Below are 23,642 nucleotides of genomic sequence, written 5' to 3' on the forward strand. Positions count from 1 at the left end.
GTGGGATCTGGGGCGGAGCCAAGGTCAAGGCTGAGGCCAGGGTTCGCAGGGACAGAGGATCTAAGAGGGGGGCTGGCGGTGGGCAGTTTATTCCACTTCATGCAGAAACTGACCCACGCGCTCACGGAGCTTAAAAATGATACATCGAACCACACGGATGTCATCCCCTCCTCCCCCCAGACACAGAAAGACACTTGGCTGAGTGGGATGGGGTCCGAGGGTACAAAAGCCTCCATCCTGGGAGAAGGCAGCGGTGTGGGCCCAGGTGGGGGGAGGGGCAGTGTCCTTTCTCCCCGGAGGAAAAGTGCAGAGCCAGGGCTAAGGCCCCAAGGCAGGGAGGCCCCCGTCTCACAGCAGATTGGCAACGGGCAGGCCGGGAAGGCGTCCTTCACAGTGGCCATCCCCTGAGGGGCCAGGCCGGGCCGGACCCGTGTGCTGCAGCTCTTGGGAGGCTCAGGAGCACGGTGGGCAGCACCTTCTGGGTGCCGGGTGCCCCAAGCTCAGTCCTGGGCACTGTCCGAGCGCCACTTGAGGGCGTGGTCCTTGTGGGCGTCGGGGACGATCTGGTTACGCATGCCCCCAAGCAGGCTGGACGTGGCCTCTGTGGCCAGGATGAGCGGCTTCACCACGGTCGGGGGCAGCTGGCGGATCACGCCGCCCACGGCGCCCGTCAGCCCCTTTTGCTCATGGCCCCGCGATGCCACGTCACAGATGGTCTGAGCTGTGTCCAAGATGCCCTGTGGAGGACAGAGGTCAGGGTGGGGTCTGCATGAGGAGATGGGCATGGGGGACTGGGGCAGGGTGGGGGCCTGGTCACCTCTCGCACTGTGTCGTAGGCCTTGGCCACACCCTCCCGCAGGTCGGCAGGCTGCTGGCCCCTGCGCAGCCTCCGCGCAGAGCGCTTGTCCTGCAGGGAGCGGGAGACAGGGGCTGCCGGGGACAGGATGTCATACACGGTCTCGGCTGTGGCCTGGGGGACATGGGAGCACTGGATGAGGACAGCTGGCTGGGGCACACATGTCGGCCCCAGGCCCCCAGGACAGTCTGAGACCCCGCCAGCCCTCAGCCTCCCCGCCTGTCACTGTGCTGGCCCAGGGAGTCCTGCTCAGCCTTACTTCCTACTTCCTCCCACTCCTCCTCCCCTTCCTAGGCATCTGCCACTCCGCTCAGGGAATCTAGGAACATGGGACTCCTCAGGGTACTTTCCTAAAATCTTCTTAACCCAAACCTCTCTTCCTGCTGACTGCCACATTCAGTAGGTTCTGCACAGCTGCCACAGCTGCACACCTAAGACTGACTGCTCCTTGTCTCGCCCCCCAGATGCCCCTGCAAGATGGTCAGGGAGCCCATCCTTCCTTCTGTCCGCCAGATCCTCTGCCCAGCACCTCACCTGGCATCACTCTTTCCCACCTGACTGAACACTCCCGGGGGCTCCCTGGTGGCCACGCATACCTCCCACCTCCCCTGGAGCCCTGCCCTCTGTCCTGCTGGGGTCTGAGCTTGCAGATTCCAGAACGTACCATGCACCTGCACTCACCCCTTAGCCCACTAGGACCATCAGTCCCCTACAGAATTCATCTGACAACTGCCCACGAGACTGGCTCCGGGGCTTCCCTGGGGTCCCTCTGGCCTAGTGAAGTGCATGGCCTGAAGGAACCAGGGCAGCCCTTGGGCCTCAGATTCTTAGTCTGCAAACACAGCCGTCCTCCACCCCCCTTTACAAGACATGCCATGAGCAGGAGACACAGTGGGCTCTGAAGGCCTGGGGGGCACTCCCACTCTTGCACAGGAACCCCTGTGGGCCTCGGAAGACCTGCCTTGGAGGCCCCAGGCAAGTCACTTAGCATCTCCATAGTTGTTTCTCTATAAAGTAGGGCTGTCATACCCAGACTGCCCACTCTCAGAAGACCTTTGAGGACAGAACCTGGGAGCTGTGGTGCAGAGGGCTCCAGCTGCTCTGTCCTGCACAGCCCAGATGCAGGGCACCCACTCACCTGGATAGCCTGTACCAACCGGTTGCTGAGTTCCAGGGCGGCAGAGGCCGTGGACGAGCCGAAGGAGGCAGCCCCTCGCTGTAGCCCCCGCATGAGGCGGCCATCCTTCCTGTACTGCTCAATGGGCAGCCACAGCAGGTCCCGGAACCCTTGGACTAGGGGGAAGGAGCGCTCAGAGACACCCGAGGCTGCCCTGCCCCCACCTCCTCCTCTTATTCCCAGTGGCAGCTTCTAGGTTGCCCAAGGGTAAAAGCAGTTCCAAGGGCTTCCAAACCCAGGCACTCACATAGCTGGACAACCGAGTGCATGGGGCCCACGCCTCCCAGCAGGCCGGGCAGCTGGTTCTTGCGGATGTCCTGCAGCCACTCGTTGAGGGCATAGCCCAGCACCTTGTCCACACCCAGGAGCCTGGCAGGGCAGGGAGGTGAGGAGGCAGAAGGTGAGGCAGAGCCACACATGGAGGGACTGTGGGGCCAGGAGGACTCAGTACCCCTGTGGCAAGTCCTGTGGGCACTCCTACCCTCCCTGTGGTCCCACCCAGTCATGTGCAGAGGGATGCTGCCCAGGCTGGAGTGCAGTGGTGCGATCTTGGCTCACTGCAAGCTCTGCCTCCTGGGTTCAAGCAATTCTCCTGCCTCAGCCTCCTGAGTAGCTGGGATTACAAGTGCCCGCCACCACGCCTGGCTAATTTTTATATTTTTAGTAGAGACGGGGTTTCACCATGTTGGTCAGGCTGGTCTCAAATGCCTGAATGCATGAGCCACCATACCCAGCCAACTGCATCCTTTTTACAGAGGAGAAACTGAGGCCCTGAGAAGGGTGATGACTTGGTCAAGGCCACACAACCATTCAGGACCAGAACAGAGGGGAAGATCAGGGACCCTGGAGAGAGGCTAGGGTGCTGGGGACTCACCCGTGCCTGCAACAGAGTCGCTTTAGCTTCAGCTCGGAGCAGTTGAGTTGGGCCAGGCCAATGAGGAGGCCAGCGAAAGTGCCCTGGGAGAGGGAGGGGATCCAGGTTTACCCGATGGGACTCAGGGAGCCAGCCAGCCCATGGGAGCCACTGGAGAGCACCCTGGCCCTGACGGTGTCTGGATGCAAGACCTGGCCCCCAGAGGGACTCAGCCACAGCTGACCCCACATGGCCACCCCATCTGACCGCCCCACTTACCACCTGGTCCATTGTGACGTGCTTGCCATGGTAATCCAGCCAGATGGGGACCTCGGATGTGAAGCGGAACTCTCTGGGCAGGGGAGCAGGAAGAGGGGGTTCTTTGCTCACTGGCCTGGTTCCCAGCAATCTGGCCCAGGAGCCCCCACCCACAGTCCAGCAGCCTACCTGAAGTAGATGGGCTGCTGGTCAGCAGGGGAGGGGCTGTGTCTACCGCCTGGGGCTTCCTGTGAGCCAGTTGTCTCTACGCCCTCGGCCTGCCCTTCCAGGGGACTGCTGGACTGGGCTCGAGTCTCGGGGCGAGCTAGGGGAAGGGAGGTCACAGACTGGGAACCTGGGCTGTCCTGGAAGACAGAAGGCCCAGATGCTCCCCTCCCCGGCCCAGCCTCTCACCCTCAGCGGAGGTCTCCCCTGGGACCACAGGGTTGACGCCGGCCACCAGGCTAGTGAAGAAGTCCTTGAGGAAGAAGAGGGCATCCTGCAGGGGAAAGGTTCAGGCGCGGATCAGACTCAGAGGCCTGGAGACAGTGGGGTCACCCTGGACTCTGCCCTCACTTGGACCACTCACTCACCTGGTCCACATTGAGCCGCAGGGGCATCAGCGAGACGCGGAGACAGCACTCAGGCCCACCCAGGTTGGTGGTGGGGGCCACATGCAGCGCTTTGATGGTGAGCTGGGAGCAGAGGGTGAGTTCCGGATGCCTGCTAGGCCTCTGGGGCTGCAGCTCACCCAGTCACCCGGCCTCTGAACACACTGTTCCCTTCGCTAACACAGGCCCTAGCTCTGCCCTCCTCCCAGGCTTATAAACAACCTGGGTGTTCGTGTGGGAAATGCGTGTATGTGTGTGAATCCGTGCACGTGTGAAGATGTGTCCCTGATGGCCCCATGCCCTGCCCCAGGGTGGACGGTGCAGGCCGCTCGTACCATGTTAGAGTGGGCGCGTCGTGGCATCCGCTCACTCGTGTGTAGGTACAGGAACTTGTTGATCTGGGAGGAGGCAAGCCGGTCTCGGACCTCCAGCTCCTGCACGATGAACACCTGACGGGACAGCGGCCGCTCCTCCAGCTCCTGGCCAGGGGCTGCAGGGCCTGTGACTGGCTCCGCTGGGTACACCTCGTGCTGGAAGCTTACCTGTGGGGTGGACAGAGGCCTGGCCAGGTGAACAGGGCCCCAAGAGGGAGGGAAGGGCTGGTCCGGACCCCTTCTGTATTCTTTCTTTTTTTTTTTTGAGACAGTCTGTCACCCAGGTTGGAATGCAGTGGCACAATTTCGGCTCATTGCAACCTCTGCCTCCCGGGTTCAAGCGATTCTCCTGCCTCAGCTTCCCCAGTAGCTGGGATTATAGGCATGTGCCACCACACCCAGCTAATTTTTGTATTTTTAGTAGAGACAGGGTTTCATAATGTTGGCCAGGTTGGTCTTGAACTCCTGACCTGAGGTGATCTGTCTGCCTCGTCCTCCCAAAGTGCTGGGACTATAGGCATGAGCCACCACGCCCAGCCCCAACCCCTTCTCTATTCTATGTCCAGCAGAGACCTGCCTCTCCCTCCAGACCTGCCCCTGCCCTTGCTTCCCATGCCAGCTGCACTGGTCTCTGCCACTCAAGGAGTCCAGGCCTGTTTTGCCTTCAGGACTTTGTTCTCGTGGCCCCTCTCCGTGGAGAGCCTTCCTTCCCCCTCTTCCTGCACACCTGCCGGCTCGCCATCAGGTCTCAGAGGCCCCTGGTCCCCTGCTCTGACACTCATCTCCCACACCCGATCTGCAGCCAAACCTGTGGCCAGCCCCCATCTAGGCTCTCCTGAACCTGCCCACGCTCAACAGCCCTCCCTGAGTGCTGCAGAGCCCCGTCCCACAGAGGCCTCTCCTCAAAAGCCCTGAGGGGGTTCGTCTCTTGTAAGACCCAAAAGAAATATTCTGGGTCGCTGGTTATGCACAGGCTCTGCTGCTCCTGGAAAGGCCAGGATGCTTCCAGCTTGCAGCTTTTTTTTTTTTTTTTAAAACAGTCTTACTCTGTTGCCCAGGCTGGAATGCGGTAGGGCGATCTCAGCTCACTGCAATCTCTGCCTCTTGGGCTCAAACCACTCTCCTGCCTCAGCCTCCCGAGTAGCTGGGACTATAGGTGCACACTACTGCAACTGGTTAATTTTATTTTTTAGAAATGCGGTTTTGCCATGTTGCCAGGCGACCACCTCCTGCCTGCTTCTCTCACCACAGGAGCTCCAGATGGCCAGGCAACCACCCTGAGTGTCCCGTCCCCACCCCAAGCACACCTGCCTGGACAGGCTGGTCTCAAACTCCTGAGCTCAGGTGATCTGCCCGCTTCGGCCTTCCAAAGTGCTGGGATCACAGGCATAAGCCACCATGCCTGGCCCCAGTTTGCGGCTTTCACGCTGTCCTCTCTGCCTGAAAACTCTTCCTGGCTCACATCCCCACTTGTTCAGGTCTTTGTTCAAATGGTGCCTCCGGAAGAGGACTTTCCAGACCCTCCCCAGCACACCTGTCTCCTCCACCCCTGCAGACTCCCCTGAGCGCTCTTCACCATCGGACACACTCGATATAGCTTGGTCCCTGCCTGGCTTCCTCCACTACAAAGGCAGGGGTTTTCCTCTGCGTTAGTCATTGCTACACGTGACATCGAGAACAAGGCCCGTGGTTCCATGACACACACGTGCAGTGGGCACTCGCCACCCCACTCACCTTGCTGAACTGGATCTCCATGAGGACATGGTGCTGCCGCCCGCTGCCCCCCTGCGTGCGCCATGAGTTCTGGGGCCGGTTGGGGCCAGAGCAGCGGGAAGGGGAGCCCCTGGGGCCCGAGAGGCCAGCTCTTGCCCTGGGAAGAGGGACAGGGGCCAAGCTGACTCAGAGGAACCCGATTCCCTCCCTGTCCTCAGCAGGCCTTTTAGCCTGGGACAAGAGACCCCCGCTAGCCCCAGTCCTGGCAGGCAGGTGGGATAAGGAAGGACGAGGAAACTGAGGCCCACCTGGGGTGGATGGGGCTCAAGGTCTCCAGCTGCTGAAAGTCAGAGCTGGACCAGCCTGAGCCCCAACCTTCACTAGCTGCCACCTGCACCCGCTCCTTCTCACCTGTGGCCGGGGTGGGGGCCAAAGTCTCGGCCCCCATATAGGTGCCAGACGAGGGAGACCTCACGTAGCACCACCCGAGTGCTGGGCACGGGGAAATGGGCAGGTGCCCGCAGCAAGTCCGAGCTGCCAATCGGCCGTGAGAAGTAACCATCCCGCACAACGATGGGGCCGGGATGCAGCTGTGTCACCACAGGCTCCCCGTCTCGTGGCTGCAGGGAGGCCAGGTGGAGATGTGTGACACAGATGTTCGATCCAGCCCAGCTACCCCAGCTCCAGCTCCTGTTTCTCCCCTGGTCTCACTTCTTTTTTCTTTTTTAAAAAGACAGGGTCGGGTAATGCTTGGTCACCCAGGCTGGAGTGCAGTGGCACAATCACAGTTCACTGCAACCTCTGCCTCCCAGGCTTAAGCGATCCTCCCATCTCAGCCTCCTGAGTAGCTGGGACTGCAGACATGTGCCACCACATCTGGCTAATTTTATTTTGTTTTGTAGAGAGGGGTCTCACTATGTTGCCCAGGCTAATCTCTCATTCCTGGACTCAAGCAATTGTCCCACCTTGACCTCCCAAACTGCTGGGATTACAGGCGTGACCCACCATGCCTGGCCTCCTCCCCATTTTTGATGAAAGATGACACTCCTGGGTTGCTATCCCCAAGCCTATGCCTGAGTGGTCTGTTCACGAAGAGCCTGAGAGTCCCAGGCTCCTGCCAGCCCTGCCTCCTAAGACCTCAGTGAGTTCAGATACTCCCACCGGCCCTTGCAGCCACATCCTCCACCCCTCTCGCTAACTCCCCTCTCCTCTTCCTCCATTCCTTGAATGTCCCAGTCCCTCTGCCCAGAACACCAGGCTTCCTTTTCCTCTGGAAATCTACCCACTCCATCAAAGCCCAGCATCAGGGCTGCCTCCCTAGGGCAGCACAGACCTAGCACCGTGTCCCCAGGTGACGGCGACTACCTCCTGCCTGCTTCTCTCACCACAGGAGCTCCAGATGGCCAGGCAACCACCCCTGAGTGTCCCATCCCCACCCCAAGCACACCTGCCTGGACAGCAAACCAGTCCACCTATCCCACCACGCACCGGGATGCCCAGGCCAGGAGCGTCAAGGATGCAGAACTCATCACTATCCAGGGTGTCTCCATCGCCCTCCTCTTCCCTTTCATCTTCCTTCTCCTCTGAGCACGACCCTAAGCTGCCAGCAGGGCCCCTGACAGGTGGTGAAGGGGGCGGGGCCCCACTCCGTTCACCTGGGAATAGGTAGACCGAGATGGGCGACGCCTGAGGGAGGTGGCCACCTATAGGAGAGAGGCCAGTTTGGAGAGGCGCCCACACAGGGGGTGCCTGACTGTGTCTGCTGTCCCCACAGCACCCCCACTCCACCTGAAGGCTGGGCCAGCTCCCGCAGGCTGCGCTCGGTGTCCAGGAGGGCGTCGGTCAGGTCGCGCTGGTTGATGAGGGCCGTCTCCACTGGCGGGCACGAGGGCAGAGAGGCAGGACTCTCCGAGAGCTGGGCCAGGCAGGGGAGGAGCAATGAGTGAGACAGGACGAGAGCGGCCCCCAGGGCTCCCCCAACCCCAGGCCCGAGACTCTGGTAGCCTGTGTGGCCAGGCCTCACCTGTACCTTCTGGCCGGCGATCTCCGTGGGGCTGGGGGGCCGGGGTGGGGGATGCAGGTCACCCGTGCTCATTACGTACTGGAGCAGGTTGACCAGCAGGGCACAGGAGTCGGCACAGCTGTGCACGTGTACCACGTTGTTGGAGCAGCGCAGCTCGAATAGCGGTTGGCTCTGTGGGCGGGGCGGGGCGAGCAGCTATGTGAGCACAGGGGCCGCTGCCTGCTGGCCCCACCTGCTCGCTGGGAGGGCACCGCAGTTCTGACCCCGCCACAGGCAGAACAAGGATGGTCTCTCCTGGAGTGGATGTCCTGTCCAGTAACTCCAATGAAGAGGTGAGCAAACTGAGCCCAGAGGGTGAAAGGGGCTTGGCCCAGGGCCATCCAAGGAAGCAGGAGGGTGCCCACCCACCCTACCCCACTCCCCGTGAAGGGCTCTGCATGCCCAGCAAGGCAGGGCCAGTTATCTCCATCTCACAGATGAACCCGGGGACCTACGAAGGCGGCTGACTCCCAAGGCCTTGCTGATACCCTGGCTGCAGCGTCCTCTGGTGGCAGGACTGAAACCCATTCACTCATTCAGCCAGCATCAAGGGACCCCCCCAGGGCTGTACTGTGGCCCTTTGCAGGAGGGGTGCTAACTGCAGCCCAGGAAGGGCAGGTGTGAACTGTGTCCGGAGCCCGGGCATATGAGGAAGCAGTGGCCCCTAAAGAATCCCTTGGCCCCTGCACCTGCTCTGGCTCCAGGAGCCAGAGTGACAGCCTCACTTACCAGTTTGCCCTCGGTGCTCCCTTTCCAGGTTTTAATCACAAGTTCCAAGAGGTCAACATCCAAGACACAGACATAATCTGCAGCAGAGGCGAGAGAAAGGTCCTGTGGCCCCCTTCCACCCGGCCCCGGCCCCAGCACCTGGGGGAAGGATCCGGCTGATCTGGGTGTAGCCCCTGCTGTGCGGGCTATGCGTGGGAGCTAAGGACCCGGCCAGCAGCTGCGGGGAGACACCTGGCTGCTCTGGGTGTGGCCGGGGCGGTGGTCCCTCAGAGGGGAGGGAGCCCAGTCCCGGCCCTGCCCACCTCGCCGCAGGTCCAGGGTCTCCACCTCACACTTGTCGGACAGGTACAAGGCGGAGTCATCGAGGATGAACCTGGGGGGGAACAGGGCTGAGAAGGGCCCGGGCACCACTGCAGGTGGCAGCTCCACGGGAGCCGAGCAGAGGGGTCCCAAGCCCACAGGAAGTGGTATGGACAGGCCCCTCCAGCCTCAGCGTTCCTGCCTGCACAATGGGGAGAAGGCCCAGACAGCAGGCAGTGGGAGGCAGGCAGCACTTGCAGCTCTCAAAGTGCCTGCAGTTCCGACACCTCGATGGGGCCTCATGACAGTCCTGGAAAGGGGTGTCCATTTTTCCCCCTACTGCATTTGTGGTTCCTTTAAAATAAGTTCTCATTTTTGGCTGGGCACAGTGGCTCACACCTGTAATACTAGCACTTGGAGAGGCTGAGGCAGGCGGATCACCTGATGTCAGGAGTTCGAGACCAGCCTGGCCAACATGGTGAAACTCTGTATCTACTAAAAATACAAAAATTAGCCGGGCATGGTGGCGGGTGCCTGTAATCCCAGCTACTTTGGAGGCTGATGCAGGAGAAACGCTTGAACTAGGGAGGCAGAGGTTGCAGTGAGCCTAGATCACACTACTGCTCTCCAGCCTGGGTGACAAAGTGAGACTCCATCTCAAAAAGAAATAATAATAACAAGGGCCGGGCATGGTGGCTTAAGCCTATAATCCCAGCACCTTTGGAGGCCAAGGCAGGCGGATCACGAAGTCAGGAGTTCGAGACCAGCCAGACCAACAAGGTGAAACCCTGTCTCAACTAAAAATACAAAAATTAGCTGGGTGTGGTGGTGGGTGCCTGTAGTCCTAGCTACTCGGGAGGCTAAGGCAGGAGAATTGCTTGAACCCAGGAGCCAGAGGTTGCAGTGAGCCGAGATCATGCCACTGCACTCCAGCTTGCTGACAGAGCGAGACTCTGTCTCAAAAAAAAAAAAAGTCCTTATTTTAAGGGTAACATAATGAAAACTCCTTTAAGATATTTTAGAATAAAGAAAATAAAAAAATCATTCATCATTCCTAATCCCTAATTCCGAGAAAACCACCACACACATCACCTTCCAAACTTTCTCTCTACAGCTGCACGCAGAGACATATATAAACATGCCTTCATGAGCTGATTTTAAAACGTACGTAGTCCTGTATCCCATGTTATTTGAGTAAACACTATACTGTGGCATCTTCTTATATTTTATTTATTTATTTATTTAGAGACGGAGTCTCGCTCTGTCACCCAGGTTGGAGTTCAGTGGCGCAATCTCGGCTCACTGTAACCTCCGCCTCCTGAATTCAAGTGATTCTCCTGCCTTAGCCTCCCAAGTAGCTGGGACTACAGGTGCCTGCCACCACCCCCGGCTCATTTTTGTATTTTTAGTAGAGACGAGGTTTCACCATATTGGCCAGGCTGGTCTCGAACTCCTGACCTTGTGATCCGCCCGCCTCGGCCTCCCAAAGTGCTGGGATTACAGGCGTGAGCCACCGCGCCCTCCATCTTGTTATATTTTCAAGTGATTCTTCAGCTTTACCTTAATCCTTGCATGGTTTTCCACCTACTAGGTGGGCCATGCTTATTTGCTCGGGTTGTATACCTAAACGTATCTAAAACTGATATGTTTTGACTGTTTTAACTTATACTATGTAAGCATTAAATTCCACCTCTCTTATTCTCATATCCCAGGACAGCCCCCAGACGTGAGATTACCAGGTCAGAGAGCACAAATGCTTATAAGGCTCTGATCAGGAGGGTCCAACTGCCCTCCAGGAAGGCAGAAACAATCCACATTCCTGAGAATGGGATCATCACCCGAGTGCACGTTAAAACCGAGAGTGCCAGCGGACACACAGCTGGCAGCCAGCTTCGGCCTGGCGAGGGTGGGGCGGCCCGGTGTGGGGCGGCCTACATACCTGAGCAGGAAGGTGGAGGTGTCCACGATGATGTTGCTGGACAGAGTGAAGGTCTCCGCGGTGATGAGGACACGCACAGGGAGGTAGAGTGGCCTGGGGGTGATACTCGGGCTGGGAACGGCTCCTTATACCTGAGAGTCCATCCCTGTCCCCAGCCCCGGGCCCTCCCAGCCCAGTACCTATAGTCCACGGCGCACGAGAACAGGTGTGTGTGCAGGATGGTGATGACCGTCGGGGGCAGGTAGCCCAGCACAGGGTCATCCAGCACATCTAGGAACTCCAACAGCTTCAGAGGCCAGGGCAGGAGGAGGCGGTGAGGATCAGGTGGCCTCTTCCCTCCTCTAACCCCTCCCTGTCCTGGCCCCTGCCTGGTACCTCACTTTCTGCCCACTAGCTGTCTCCCACACCCCTTGCCCAGGAGCTCCGGCCAAGGTCAGCTGTGGCCCAGTCCATGTTCCTCCCACCGGCCTCCTCCCACCTAGAGACCTACTTGCCCAAAACAGAAGTCCAGAGTCATTGGGCCATGTGACTTCCCAGGCTACCCATGCTCACCTGGGAATGCCAGCTCTGCTCGGGCAGGGCCATGTAGTGGCGCAGGGTGGCTTTGTGCAACCGCAGTGTCACCAGGAACTCCTGAGGGTGGAGGTGCAGTCAGGGCAGTGCGGAGGCCAGCCCCACCGCGCACTGGGGCCGCACCGCGCGCTGGGGTCCCACCACGCACCGGGGCTGCAGCCCAGGCTAGCAGGAGGGGTGGCTGGCAGGCAAGCCCGTACCTTCACATTCTTGTGGGGGTCCAGGTGGATGCGCACAGCAGTGGACAACATGTGGGGGCCCCGGCCCTGGCCCTTGCGGCCTGAGGCTCCCCGCTCAGTCACCCCTTCCTCCGATGGGTAGATGGTCGGGGCCAGCTGAGCCGGGGGAGCGAAACTGGGCAGGTCCAGGTGACTGGGCAGTGGGTAGTCATCCACGGCCGCTGGGGAAGGGTCTCATGAGCCCCCTGACAAGCCGACTGGCTACCCACTCCACCCAGGGCCCACCTCCATCCTGAAAGCCCTCCACTGCCAACCCTGGCCCCCAGCGGTGACCTGCCCCACCGCCAAGCCTGGCCCCCAGCGGTGACCCCCCCCCACCCCCAAGCCTGGCCCCCAGCGGTGACCCGCCCCCACCCCCAAGCCTGGCCCCCAGCGGTGACCCGCCCCAGGCCTCACACCTCGGTGGTAGAGCGTTGCCTTTTCAGCTTCCAGGCAGAAGTAGCCGAGTCCTGGCTGGCCACAGTACTGGGAGACGCTGAAGAGGGTGCCATGCTCCATGTCCAGCACCAGCTCCCCGTGCACAGCCTCCAGCCGCTTGCCACCCTCGTCCTGCAGAAGGAGCACACAGCGTGGCTTCCCCAGCTGCACTCAGCATCTCTCAAACCCTCAGGGGGTTGGCGGCTCCTGGAGCCCTGGCCTAAGGGGGTCAGCTCCAGTTTCCACCATGGACGCTGCTGGAGGCCCTGGATGGCACTTGCCTCTTCTGCCAGGAGAAAAATAATCTCTGCCGGGTCTGCCCACTCTGCCTCCTTGGAGTGGGAATGGTGGGTGCGCCATGCCCATCCCGACTCCTAGCATGGTGCTTTACATACAGCAGGGGGTCAGAAGGAGCTGATGGGCTGTGATAGGATGGGCAGGCTGGCATGGGTGGGCTGGCACTGCCCACTTAGGCCTCCTGCTCTCCACATTCCTGACCTGGAGCTGCTCGTGCTGGTCTTGTTCTGCCACCAACGGGAGCTCTGAAGTTTGGGACCCACCTGCCCGGGGTTGCACTCACCTTGGTCTCACAGAGGGCTGTGATCCGCCCCTTCAGCACTGTCACCAGTGTAGAGAAGGTGCTCTGCAAGTGAAGACTTGGGGCCTCAGGGGCAGGGGGCTGTGGGCCGCCTGATGCCCCCACTGAGAAGAAGTGGGCATCCTCATCATCCGAGTCTGAGTCTGGGGTGAGATCAAAGCAGTTGGCTGGGAAGGAGACCGGGGAGGGCTAGCCTGGCCCATCCCAGACCTGGGGGTCCTCCCTCTAGCCCAGCACAAGCACCTCTCATACCCAACTTGAAGGCTGACTTGCACATCTTAAAGCTGTCATGCCAGAAGCCTGAGGGGCCGGGGAGGCCAGAGGGCTGGGCGGCGGGGTCGGAGGTGGGAAGCAGGTCTGCGGGCTCCCACATGAGCAGGTCGTTGTTGATCCTGACATGGACGGGTGGACGGCAGGTAAGGGAGGCCAGGCCCACCCGTGTCCCGTCCCGCCCCGCTGGCCCCGCGTCTCCACCTGTTGTAGATGCTCTCGTAGACCTCCTTGCTGGGCAGAAAGATGTGGACACTGGGCAGGATCACTTCCAGGCTGCAGCGAGACAGTGCCAGGGTCCGGCTCTGGAACGCCCTCATCTCCTCAGGGTCTCCTGGGATCACCATCTGGACAGGGTGAGGGGGAAAGAGCAGGAGGGCCATCTTAGAGATGCTGGCTGGGGCCTGTCTCTGGTCTCAGTCCTGCCCTCCTATTGTTCATCATTCATTCATTCATAGGAGCCCTTCTCTGCTGGGGATGCACGATAGCCATATGGATACAGTGCTGATGGCACACCTGTGCTGTTCTAAGGGCTTCAGGTATGTTAACTCCTTTAATCGCCACCGCAAGCCTATGACACAGGTCATGGTTAGGCTGGGCGCAGTGGCTCATGCCTATAATCCTAGCACTTTGGGAGGGCTATGTGGGTAGAGCACTTGAGGTCAAGAGTTCGAGACCAGCCTGGCCAGCATGGCAAAACCCTATCTCTACTAAAAATACAAAATTAGGCCGGGTGCAGTGGCTCACGCCTGTAATTCCAGCACTTTGGGAGGCTGAGGCGGGTGATCATTTGAGGTCAGGAGTTCGAGGCCAGCCTGGCCAACATAGTGAAACCCCGTCTCTACTAAAAATATAAAAATTAGCCGGGCGTGGCAGCGGGCACCTGTAATCCCAGCTACTCAGGAGGCTGAGGCAGGAGAATTGCTTGAGCCTGGGATGCGGACGTTGCAGTGAGCTGAGATAATGCCACTGCACTCCAGCCTGGGCAACAAAGCGAAATTCTATCTCAAAAAAGAAAAAAAAGAAAAAAAAGAGAGACAGGTCATGGTGCCCATTTTCCAGGGGAGCAAACTCATCTATAGGTAACTCTTCAAGGTCAGGGAACTCCCCAAGGTGACACAGCCACCAAGTGGCAGAGCCTGGCCCTTAACTGCCTCTCCAAGTGGACAGTGCTGATCGACCATTCAGGTGGGGTGGGACCTGATCTTTCCAATGGAGGACCCATGCTCCCTGGGGCCTACCCTCACCAGTGCCCTTTCAGAAAGACTCTGATTGGCTGGAAAGAATGGAAGAGCCGAAATCCTCACTGGTTTCGGGTCAGCTCATGCCCACCCCATGGGGTCATGCTGCCCTGGCCCGCAGCCACACAGGTGGCTCCTCTGGCAGGAACCCGGGCGGTGGGCAGGAGGGGGTCCTGGGAAGAGGTAGGGCCAAGCCTCACCTCCTCTGTCTCATACATGGTCCTCTTAGAGGAGAAGGGTGAAGGCTCAGGTTCCCGCAGCTCACATGGACTCTCCGCTGACAGCTCCAGCTCCTCTCCCTTCTCCGGGGCCACCTCCCACTGTGCGCTGCTGGACTCGGGGTTCACAGTCACCACTACCCTGCCGAGGCACAGGCCTGTCACTGGCCTTCAGGGTCCCCAGCACCCAGTTCCAAACTGGCCCCCTGCCAGGTCCAGGGCCAGTTCAGCAGTAGAACCCTCCTCTCCTGGGCCCCGTCCAGAGCCCCTACTTACTGGGGCAGGAAGTACTTGCGCCCAGTGCTCTTGGGGTCCAGGGCTTTGGAGACACGCAGGCAGGGGACAGGTGGCTTCTCTCCATCTTCATAGATACCTAAAGGGGGATGGGGAAGTGGGAGGGCCGTCATCACTGCTGACTTTTCCTATTTCTTCCCCAATGCCCAAGTCGGCTCAGAGCTGTGCCCCCGACTCCACACACACTGTGGTGGGCAGAGAAAGCCAGAGACAAAGGGTCCACCCTACCTGTTGGCAAGTAGGCCAGGGACTGGCAGTGCTGGGACCCCAAGAGCTGGTAAAGGCCTGGGCTAGGGGCTGCTCGGGTTGTGAATGGGCCCCTTTCATGGCCCCAAGCCCACCTCTCCTAGAAGCCAGGCCTCTCGCCCCAGGTTCTGTCACTCAGGGAGCTCTTACCATGTAGGTCGGAGCAGGTGAGTTCCAGGCGGGTGGGGACTGGGGGACCAGGCCCACTGCTAAGCTCTGACCGGAACTGGGGCTCACTCAGCTCCAGCCGAAGTTGCTCAGCCCGCACAGACTGGCCCGCCCAGGGGTCCCGCTCAGGCCGCAGGTCAGCAATGGGGAAGCGCAGTCGCAGTGTAGCCCGGGGTGCGGAAAGCAGAAATACTGTCTGCTCCTCCATTGCCGGCAGGGGCTCTGTCTGCAGGAGGATTCCGGGTCAGAGCTGCCGTCAGAGCCCCTCCCACTGTGACCAAGAGCCGAAGAACCCAGGCCCTGCACCCGACCCCGGCCTGGCCCTGGCAGGGCCTCTCACCAGCAGGCCAGTTGGAGGCTCGGCAGTTACAGTGGCCAGGCGCAGTAGGGCAGCCAGCCGGTCCACGGCCCCCAGTTCCACGTCTGCCTGGAAGTTGGCCAGGTCCAGGGCCAGTTCTGAGTGGCAATGGCAGGCAACTGAGCGCCGGGGTCGGCTCTGAGGGCGAGGGAGTTCAGGTCAGTGAGGGTTGAGTGGCACTCGGCGTGTGGGATAGGAAGGCCCTCTCTGGTAGTGGGAGAAGAGCTGGAGCAGGGGCCAGGAGGGCACTGAGGACGCCTGCCCCACCTTTGCCCAGTGCACACAATGTGCTTGTTTATTTATAAAAGCCGCCCGAGATGCGCCTTTCTTAGCCACAGAGGCCCAGCAGGGGTTGCCATGTTGAGACAGGGCAAGGGCATGACCAGGCTAAGAGACTGGCATGGGAAGGGCCAGGCAGGTATTTGAAGGCCCTGGCATGGTGAGGTGTGGAGCACAGGGGAAAAGAGACAGGGCTGGGCAGCAGAGGAGGCCATGGCAGAGGCCAGGGTGGGGTCAACATGCCATGGGGAGCAGTCGACAGCCTGGTGACCTGGAGCGGGTGGGTTACCTTAGGCACACGGCGCAGGGTCTGTGTGTGGCGCAGATGGGCGCAGGGCCGAGCTGAGGCCTGGGAGCCCAGGGTACCAGGAAAGGTCAGGATCTGGGGTGGGACCCGGGAGGCACACAGGGTCAGGCCTGGCCCCACAGCCACCCAAACCTCCAGACCCCGCCTCGCACACATTCTGTCTCTGCCCTCACCTCCGTGTACTCAGGCTCGGAGGTGCCCCGGGGCCACAGACACTCCAGCACCTCGAGCTGCCCAAAGCGCATTTCCATGCTGGTTGTCCGCCGACCCCGACTGCCTGTCCGCAGCTCCCAGGACAGCTGCACGGCTGTGCCCGTTAGCCTGCGGGAAAGAGGACAGGCATCAGAAGGTGCACTTAGGGAACTCCGATGGTCTATCCTCAGGCCCTGGCCTCGGGCTTATACCGAACATGGCTACAGGGACAGGCCCTCTGGAAGCGTGGTCGAAGATGGTGGAAGTCTCGGGAACCGAAGGGCCCATCCTTGGTGGCATCAAACTCGGTGAAAAAGTGCGTGGCGAGGTCAGGTGGTCCGGAAGATGGGGCAGACGTCTGAAGCAAGGTCAGGGTCACACCCCCCAAGGTCATCTTCAGCAGCGAGTCAGGGCGCATGGTGTCCAGGAGGGGATTGGGGGCCATCTTGCCTGAGAGGACAGAGGTTTCACCAGGGGCTCCCAAGAGATTCTGGGTACCCCACGTGGAGCAATGGTTGCTGGGGGTTGGGAGGCCAAGTCTGCCACACCATGTGGCTCTGGCAGAAGGCTTGGTCACGCAGGGGTGACACCGGTGCCTCCAGTAGGCCAGGCCCTCTGCCCAGGCTCAACTGAACCCTCCACAGGGTGCTGGAAGGATAGGATGTGATGAAGCACCCAGCCTAGCACCCACCTACAATAAGCTCTCAATAAACCTGAACCCAAATATACAGCCTGGCAAAGGCCCATCTCACCATTCTCCTCCTATGGAAGAGGAAGCTGAGTCTCAGAGAGTTTAAGTGCTTGACTAAGATCAATGACTGAAAAACCTGGGCTCTGTGCACTATATCACCAGCTACTACCTCGTTTGGTCCCCAGGGAACCAAGTCACAGATGGTAGATATCCAGGCATCGCTGGGGGTTTCCTGACATCCCACAGCACTAAGGCCTCTTCCAGTCCTTCCTATCCCTGGAGTACCTCCAGGGTGCTCCAACTCACCAGCTGGGTGGGCCTGGGCAGAGAGCCGGCGGGAGGCCACGTCACTGTGCACAGAGGAGGCCAGGTCTACATCGGAGAGGGACAGCTCAGAGAGGGCTGAGGCCACACTGCTTGTGAGGCCAGCCATGGAGAAGAAGAGGTCTGTGGGTGAAGTGAGGAGTGTCAGGGACAGCCGGCCCCAGCCCCTAGGCTCCTGCACCCACACTAGCTGCCCCTCCAACCATGTCCGACTCCACACCCACCAGTGCTATCCAGGTTGAGAAGGGGGTTGGTAAGGGGGTCTGGGCTGAGGGGCTCAGCCACCACCCCGGCCTGCAGCTGCTGGTTCAGGTCCTGCTCAATCAGCCACAGGTCTTCGGCACCTAGCGGGCGGCTCTTGTTCAGCTTGTCAGCCAGGCCCTCGCGGTCTGCAGGGGAGGAGACTTCAGTCTGGGCTGGCTGGCCCTCCCAGCCACCCCAGCCCCATGCCACCCAGAGGCCTCACCTGTAAGGCTCACAGCGCTGAGCAGTTCCTGAAGGTGCTGGAGCTGCCTCGGGGTCAGAAGCAGGTGCAGGGAGCCCAGCTGTCCCGCTACCTCCAACTGGGGGCCAAGGGGGTAGCCATGGAGCCCAGGCCTGCCACCCAGCTCCTCTAAGAGCTACCACCCGCCTGCCCTTGCCCTGGGAAAGCAGGATGCTGGCTGCCAAACTAAACTCTGTTACCAGCTAGCTGTATGAACCGGGCCACAGCTTGACCTCTCTGCCTCATGCTTTTCTTTTTTTTTTTTTTTTTTTTTTGAGACGGAGTCTCGCCTGTCACCTAGGCTGGAGGCAGTGGCTGATCTCAGCTCACTGCAAGTCTGGCCCCAGGTTCACGCTTCATTCTCCTGCCCCTTAGCCTCCCGAGTAGCACTACAGGCTCGCCACCTCAGCCTCGGGTTAAGTTTTAGATGTAGAGACGGGTTTCACTGTGTTAGCTAGGATGGTCTCTTGACTTCCTCTGATTCGCGGATCCCAGCCTCTGGCCTCTCGGCCTCCTCCCCAAAGTGCTGGGATTACAGGTTTGAGCCACCGCTACCGGGCGCTTTTTTGTATTTCTTTTTTTTTTTTTTTTTTTTTTTTTTTTTTGAGACGGAGTCTCGCCTTGCAGCCCAGGGCTGAATGCAGCGGCCGGATCTCAGCTCACTGCAAGCTCCTGGGCCTCCGGTTCACGCCATTCTTCCGCCTCTTCAGCCTCCCGAGTAGCTGGACTACAGGCTCACCACCGCCTCGGCTAGTTTTTGTATTTTAGCAGAGACGGGTTTCACCCTGTTGGGCCAGGATGGCCCCCATCTCCCCGGACTCGATCCGCCTTGTCTCGCTCTCCTAGTGTTGATTATAGGTTTGAGCCACCATACCTGGCCTATTTCTATTAGAGACGGTTTCCACCTCAGGAATAGCTAGGATGGTCTCGACCCTGACCTCGCGGATCCCCGGCCTGCCTCGGCCTCCCAAAGTGCTGGGATTACAGGCTTGAGCCACCAAGGCCCGGGCCTTTTTTTTTTTTCAATGAGATGGGAGTTTCACTTTGTTGCCCAGGCTGTAGTGCAATGGCATAATCTTGGCTCACTGCAACCTCTGCCTCCCGGGTTCAAGCAATGCGCCTGCCTCAGCCTTCCGAGTAGCTGGGATTACAGGCATGCGCCACCATGCCTGGCTAATTTTGTATTTTTCGTAGAGACGGGGGTTTCACTGTGTTGGCCAGGCTGGTCTCGAACTCCTGACCTCAGATGATCCACCCACCTCGGCCTCCCAAAGCGCTGGGATTACAGGCGTGAACCCTGTGCCTGGCCTATAGCCTCAGTTTCTTTAGCTGCCAAGAAGGAAGTAAATCCCCTACTTGACATCCCCACTCTGGTCTGTGGATAATCAGCCTTGCTGAGGAGGAGTCGTCTTGAGATGGGGTACTCACCCTCCTCCCCAGGAGCCTGGGGACCCACCTTGGGGCCAGGGAAGGCCTCATTTTGCTTCAACTTCACCATCAGCTCCATGTACCCTGAGCAGCTGCCAATCTGCAAGGGGGGCTCTGCAGGCTCTTCCTGGGAGGTGGGAGGATATAAGAGGGGAAGGTTGAGAAAATGGGGTCAGAGATGGATGGTCAGGAAGGATGGGAGGGGGGTCAGAGGGCTCAAGGGATAGGAGACAGGGGCTGTGAGAATCAGAGCCCACTCACCTGTGCGGGGAGCTCCTCGTAGTGCAGGCGGACCCCCGCCAGCTGCAGCAGCTTGTGCAGGAAGGCAGGCGGCTGATGCACGTCCACCGGCGGCGCCTGGCTCGGGTCCCGCACTGCCTCGTCACAGTACTCCAGTCTGGAGAGTGTAGGGTCAGCCCGTGCCCTGGCCACCCCAGGCCTGGAGCCCCTCTCTCCACACAGTGCTCTGTTCTAGGGGCACGGGGTCAGGGAGCCTGGCCTGCAGAACTGCCCCATCTTACCCAGGCCGCCCTGAACCGCCATGTCCAGCTCAGAGGCTCAGGCCAGCCCTTGCTCCTCAGACCCTCAGCATCTAACTTGGTTCTTGGGGCCTCGGCCACTCTGGGCCTGTATCACCCAGCCTCTGGACACCAGTCCGGGCTCACGATACAGCCCACCTCCCCAGCCCTACCACCACCGAGGCCCACCCAGACCCACCCTGCCTCTTCCCAGGAACCTAGGCTGTGGGTGGGGACCATTCAGCAGCTCCCACTCCCTCTCTTCACACAAGTCCACCCCAGATCACCCTGCCCTTACCTCTGCACACGGACCTCCACGGCCACACCACGTTCCCCATCACCCGGAGAGTGCTCCACCCTCACGACAGTGTCCAGGAAGGTCACTTTGATCCTCCGAAGCACTGAGGAGTCGGGGAGGGGTCTCAGGTCAAGTGGAGCAGCAAAAGAGAGGCAAAATTTCCCATCTGGGCACCAGGTGGCCATGCCGCTGTCTGGAGCCCTTGTCCTGTGTGCCATGGAGGGGCAGGGGACAGGGCGGCCAGGAGGGGCCTGCTCACCAGTCTCAATGGTCTGGGCAAACATCTCCAGCCCCTCCAGGGGCTGTGGTGGCTCAGAGGGCTCTGGTAGCCCATCCCGCAGACACTCCTGGGCCAGCTGCAGGCTTGTGGTCATGCATGAGGCCCAGCTCTGTGAGTCGGCAGCCCCTGGCGCTGTAGGGAGAAACAGGGTCTCAAGGCAGGCTGGCTCAGTCAGGTCCTGGACACCCTGGCCCTCCCCACTTGCCTGCCCCCAGCCTGCCCTGCCCTCACCTGGACCCCGGCGGGGCTGCAAGGTGAGCTGGAGGCCGGACACGCGCACTGTGCAGTGGTCGGTGAGCAGAGCAGCCCAGGGCACGGCCACCTCGATGGAGCCCACGAAGCCTTCCACCAGCTCCAGCGGTGACTCCATCGACTCCAGCACCTCGTTCACAGACTGGGAGCAAGCAAGGGACAAAACCAGCTCAGGGAAACCCCAAAGCCCACAGGCTGGCACAGGCTTACCTGGCCACGGTGCCTTGGAGAGCACCCTTGGCTTGCCCCGTCCCTCCACGTATTATCTACAAGGTCCTACCTATGCTCATGCTGTCCCCTGCTACAGGCCAGCCCCCCCACCCTATCACCCAAAGATGCCTAATCCTTCAAGCCAGAGCAAATGTTTCCCTCACCACTTAATTCAAGATAATATTTACTGAGTACTTTCTACATGCTGACATTGAGACTAGATGGGTAAATAAAATGTCTTCATTCCCCAGCCAAGCTAGGCTCCAGCCAGGGACTCAGAGCAACTAGGATGAAACTGAGAGGTGAGCAGATGCTGGGGGTTGGTGAGGGGGCCATGGGGAAGACGCCTAACCCAGCCTGGTGTGTCAGAGGAGGGGCAAGCTGAAGAATAAAGGGAGGGGGATAGGCGCTGGTAGAAGGTGGTGTGTTGCAGGCACAGGACAACAAGGGTACATGTCTGGCAGAGTCTGGAAAACCCATGTTCACCCTGGGTGAGGAGAGTTCAAAGGGACAGTGTCCAGGAGAGAGGGGTTGACCTGATGCCAGATGGGACCCCCCCTCAACCCCAAACACCTAGTGTAGCTGTACCTCTCTGTGAGGCACAAGGCTGAGCCCCTGGCTAAAATGTCCATGCTGGAGTTGTACCCCTGCCAACCAGGAAGCTCCTTGAAGGCTGTACCCCACCTGCTTCCCCCGTGACCCCAGATGCCACCCAGAAAGGGCCTCAGTAAACTGGTTGGATCCAAGAATAAAAAAGCACATGGCAGAGCAGATGGAGTCCAAATTCCTCACCCAGAGACCCACAGCTCGGGAAACTGAGGCCTAGAGACAGGACTAATCTAGTCACCCAGTATACAACAGGGACTGAGACTGGGATCCGGGCCTCTCTCTCTTCAGGCCACTTCAGAGGTCCTAGGCACTCAGCTTCTTTGGGGGCCTTCAAGGTGGGGTCTGCAGGCTGAGCTGGGAGGAGAGGCTGGTTATCAAGAAAGCACTTGCATTCTACCAGGGCCCTAGAGAAGCCAATTTGACCCCCAGCAAGAGGGCAGGGAACACAAGTAGGGGCGTTTTCTGGAGCTGAAAGTAAAAAGGGGAAGCCTAGGGCTGGGTATGGTGGTTCACGCCTGTAATCTCAGCACTTTGGGAGGCTGAGGTGGGAGGATCGCTTCAGGAGTTCAAGACTAGCCTGGGCAACATAGCGAAATCCTGTCTCTATAAAAATAAAATAAAAAAGGGGCAGCCTAGAAGTCTGGGCCGTCTTTCAGACCAGCCTTAGAGGCTAAGGTTACAGGTCAGAGAGGGCTTCCTACACCATAATTCACAGACAGCAGGCCACTGGGAGGTGCCCCCAGTTCAGGGCCGAGGGTTATCCTACCCCACATTTGCTCACCAGGGCCTGGCCTACCCCCAAAGCCTAGCTCTTCCATCCAGATTAGCAGACCCCTGAGTCCAGCCACAAAACTGAGAAGTCCCTGCCTCCATGCCCACCCCTGCTGCTCTGGACCTGGTGGATTGACCAGGACGCACCTCTAATTGGTGGCTCCTTCAAAGCTCCCCAGGTCAGCTGAGCTGTGAGTCAGGGCTCCTTACCATTCCCAGCCTCAAGTCTCTGACCCAGACCTCACACCTCTTGGCCTCTCTGGCATCTCCCTTGGCCTCCTCCAGGCTTGAAGCCAGATCTCCCAACCTTTCCTCGAGGGCCCCCCTCGAGGCAGGGACACTGACCCCGGCGGGTGGGTGGGAGATGTGGGTGGGGGCCATCCAGTCCCTCCCTAGACACCCACTTAGCCCATCCCACTCTCCCAAAAACAGGAAGTAGGCAGCGACCCAGGCACACAAGGTGTTGATCAACACTGGTGCTGACGCGGTTGTTGACATACACATCCAGTGGTTTGTTGATCCCACCTACGGGCCCAGGACCGTGGGGTCAAGAGGTCAGGGCACATGATCCACAGGTGTCCTCGCCAGGGCTCCGGACCCCTACCAGCTTCCCCGACCAGCTGCACAGGCCCAAGTCTGTCACTGCCCTGGCCCAGCTCGGTTCCTATGCTACCTCCCCAGCCCCTCCTCGGCCACCCTCCTTAACTCAGCCCCCACACTCGACGAGTTTGTCTTGCATTCTCCAGACAGGTGATCTCGCCCTCTCCAGCCTCAGTTTCTCCTCCTGTGGAGATGGAAACCCCTTCCCGCTCAGTTTCTGGCTCTGGTAAGGAACTGAAGCAGCCAGCCGGGGTGCCTCTGACGCCTGGAGACGGCAAGATTCCCCTGGCCTCTCTACGCCCGGTGCCTGATCCCCCCGGCCCGATCTTTCCGCAGGGAGCCTCAGGTCGCTGCGCTCCCGCCCTCCGCACCTTCCTGGCCTCGGGCCTGGCTTCTCACCCAGATTTCCAGGTGGATGTCTCGCAGGGCAACGCTGCCCTTGTACAGATCGAGGCTGAGCTGGTCCAGGCTGAGGTGCTCTTGGAAGAAGTGACCTAAGTAGTGGTGCAGCAAGTAGCGGCAGACCCGCTCTTTCACACAGTTTGACCATGGCCACAGCCATCGTGACATCTCGGAGACCGCCGGGGCCGGGCCGCCTCCGCTTGCCGCCCGCCGGCGATCCCCGTCCGGCTCTGCTGTTCACTAGAGCCCCCGGCTCGCCCCGCCGCTTCTCTAGGCGCCAGGCCGCGCCCCCGGACGCCCAGCCACGCCCCTACGCTCACTGTCATTGGCTATTGCAAAGGGTGAGGCCTACTGATTGGCTGCGCGGGGCGGAGCCTTCGGGCGCGAAAAAGGGACTGGGCTCTCTGCATGATATAGTGCCCTCAATCATGATTTACGCTTGCGTAAAGTACTGTGTGGGCGGACCTTTAACCTTCCTTCTACAGGCTCTGGGAAGGCTGTTG

At 59.9% G+C, this 23,642-nt stretch overlaps 1 protein-coding gene across 10 annotated transcripts; it reads right to left on the reverse strand.

The window, feature by feature from the left end:
- Window positions 1-72: 72 nt before the first annotated feature.
- ATG2A (autophagy related 2A) lies at window positions 73-23,417 on the reverse strand. 10 transcript variants are annotated; one of them, XM_021925324.2, is made up of 41 exons: window positions 23,137-23,417; window positions 20,527-20,689; window positions 20,275-20,427; window positions 20,016-20,118; window positions 19,461-19,596; window positions 19,228-19,326; window positions 17,754-17,850; window positions 17,512-17,676; window positions 17,270-17,410; window positions 16,485-16,722; window positions 16,254-16,401; window positions 16,063-16,155; window positions 15,477-15,632; window positions 15,119-15,362; window positions 14,705-14,801; window positions 14,411-14,570; window positions 13,174-13,316; window positions 12,952-13,091; window positions 12,682-12,866; window positions 12,083-12,233; window positions 11,646-11,845; window positions 11,425-11,505; window positions 11,052-11,158; window positions 10,873-10,965; window positions 8,936-9,006; window positions 8,634-8,710; window positions 7,872-8,036; window positions 7,631-7,757; window positions 7,331-7,545; window positions 6,254-6,462; window positions 5,864-5,999; window positions 4,091-4,297; window positions 3,738-3,839; window positions 3,559-3,643; window positions 3,334-3,469; window positions 3,166-3,238; window positions 2,908-2,990; window positions 2,281-2,402; window positions 1,995-2,149; window positions 818-970; window positions 73-737 (listed from the first exon to the last, which is right to left on the reverse strand). In XM_021925324.2, the coding sequence occupies exons 1-41, from the start codon at window positions 23,305-23,307 to the stop codon at window positions 501-503; spliced, it is 5,817 nt and encodes a 1,938-aa protein (XP_021781016.2). In that variant the 5' UTR covers window positions 23,308-23,417; the 3' UTR covers window positions 73-500.
- Between the last annotated feature and the right edge of the window lie 225 nt (window positions 23,418-23,642).

Source organism: Papio anubis, chromosome 12 (genome assembly GCF_008728515.1).
Source record: "Papio anubis isolate 15944 chromosome 12, Panubis1.0, whole genome shotgun sequence".
NCBI classification, from domain to species: Eukaryota; Metazoa; Chordata; class Mammalia; order Primates; family Cercopithecidae; genus Papio; species Papio anubis.

Coding starts and splice junctions, on each gene's coding strand:
- ATG2A (XM_021925323.2), bottom strand. CDS start 23,307: ATGTCACGATGGCTGTGGCCATGGTCAAACTGTGTGAAAGAGCGGGTC. Junction 20,119..20,274: donor TGCCCAGACCATTGAGACTG/GTGAGCAGGCCC, acceptor CCGACTCCTCAG/TGCTTCGGAGGATCAAAGTG. Junction 6,463..7,330: donor CTCCTGGCCTGGGCATCCCG/GTGCGTGGTGGG, acceptor GCCTCCCTGCAG/CCACGAGACGGGGAGCCTGT.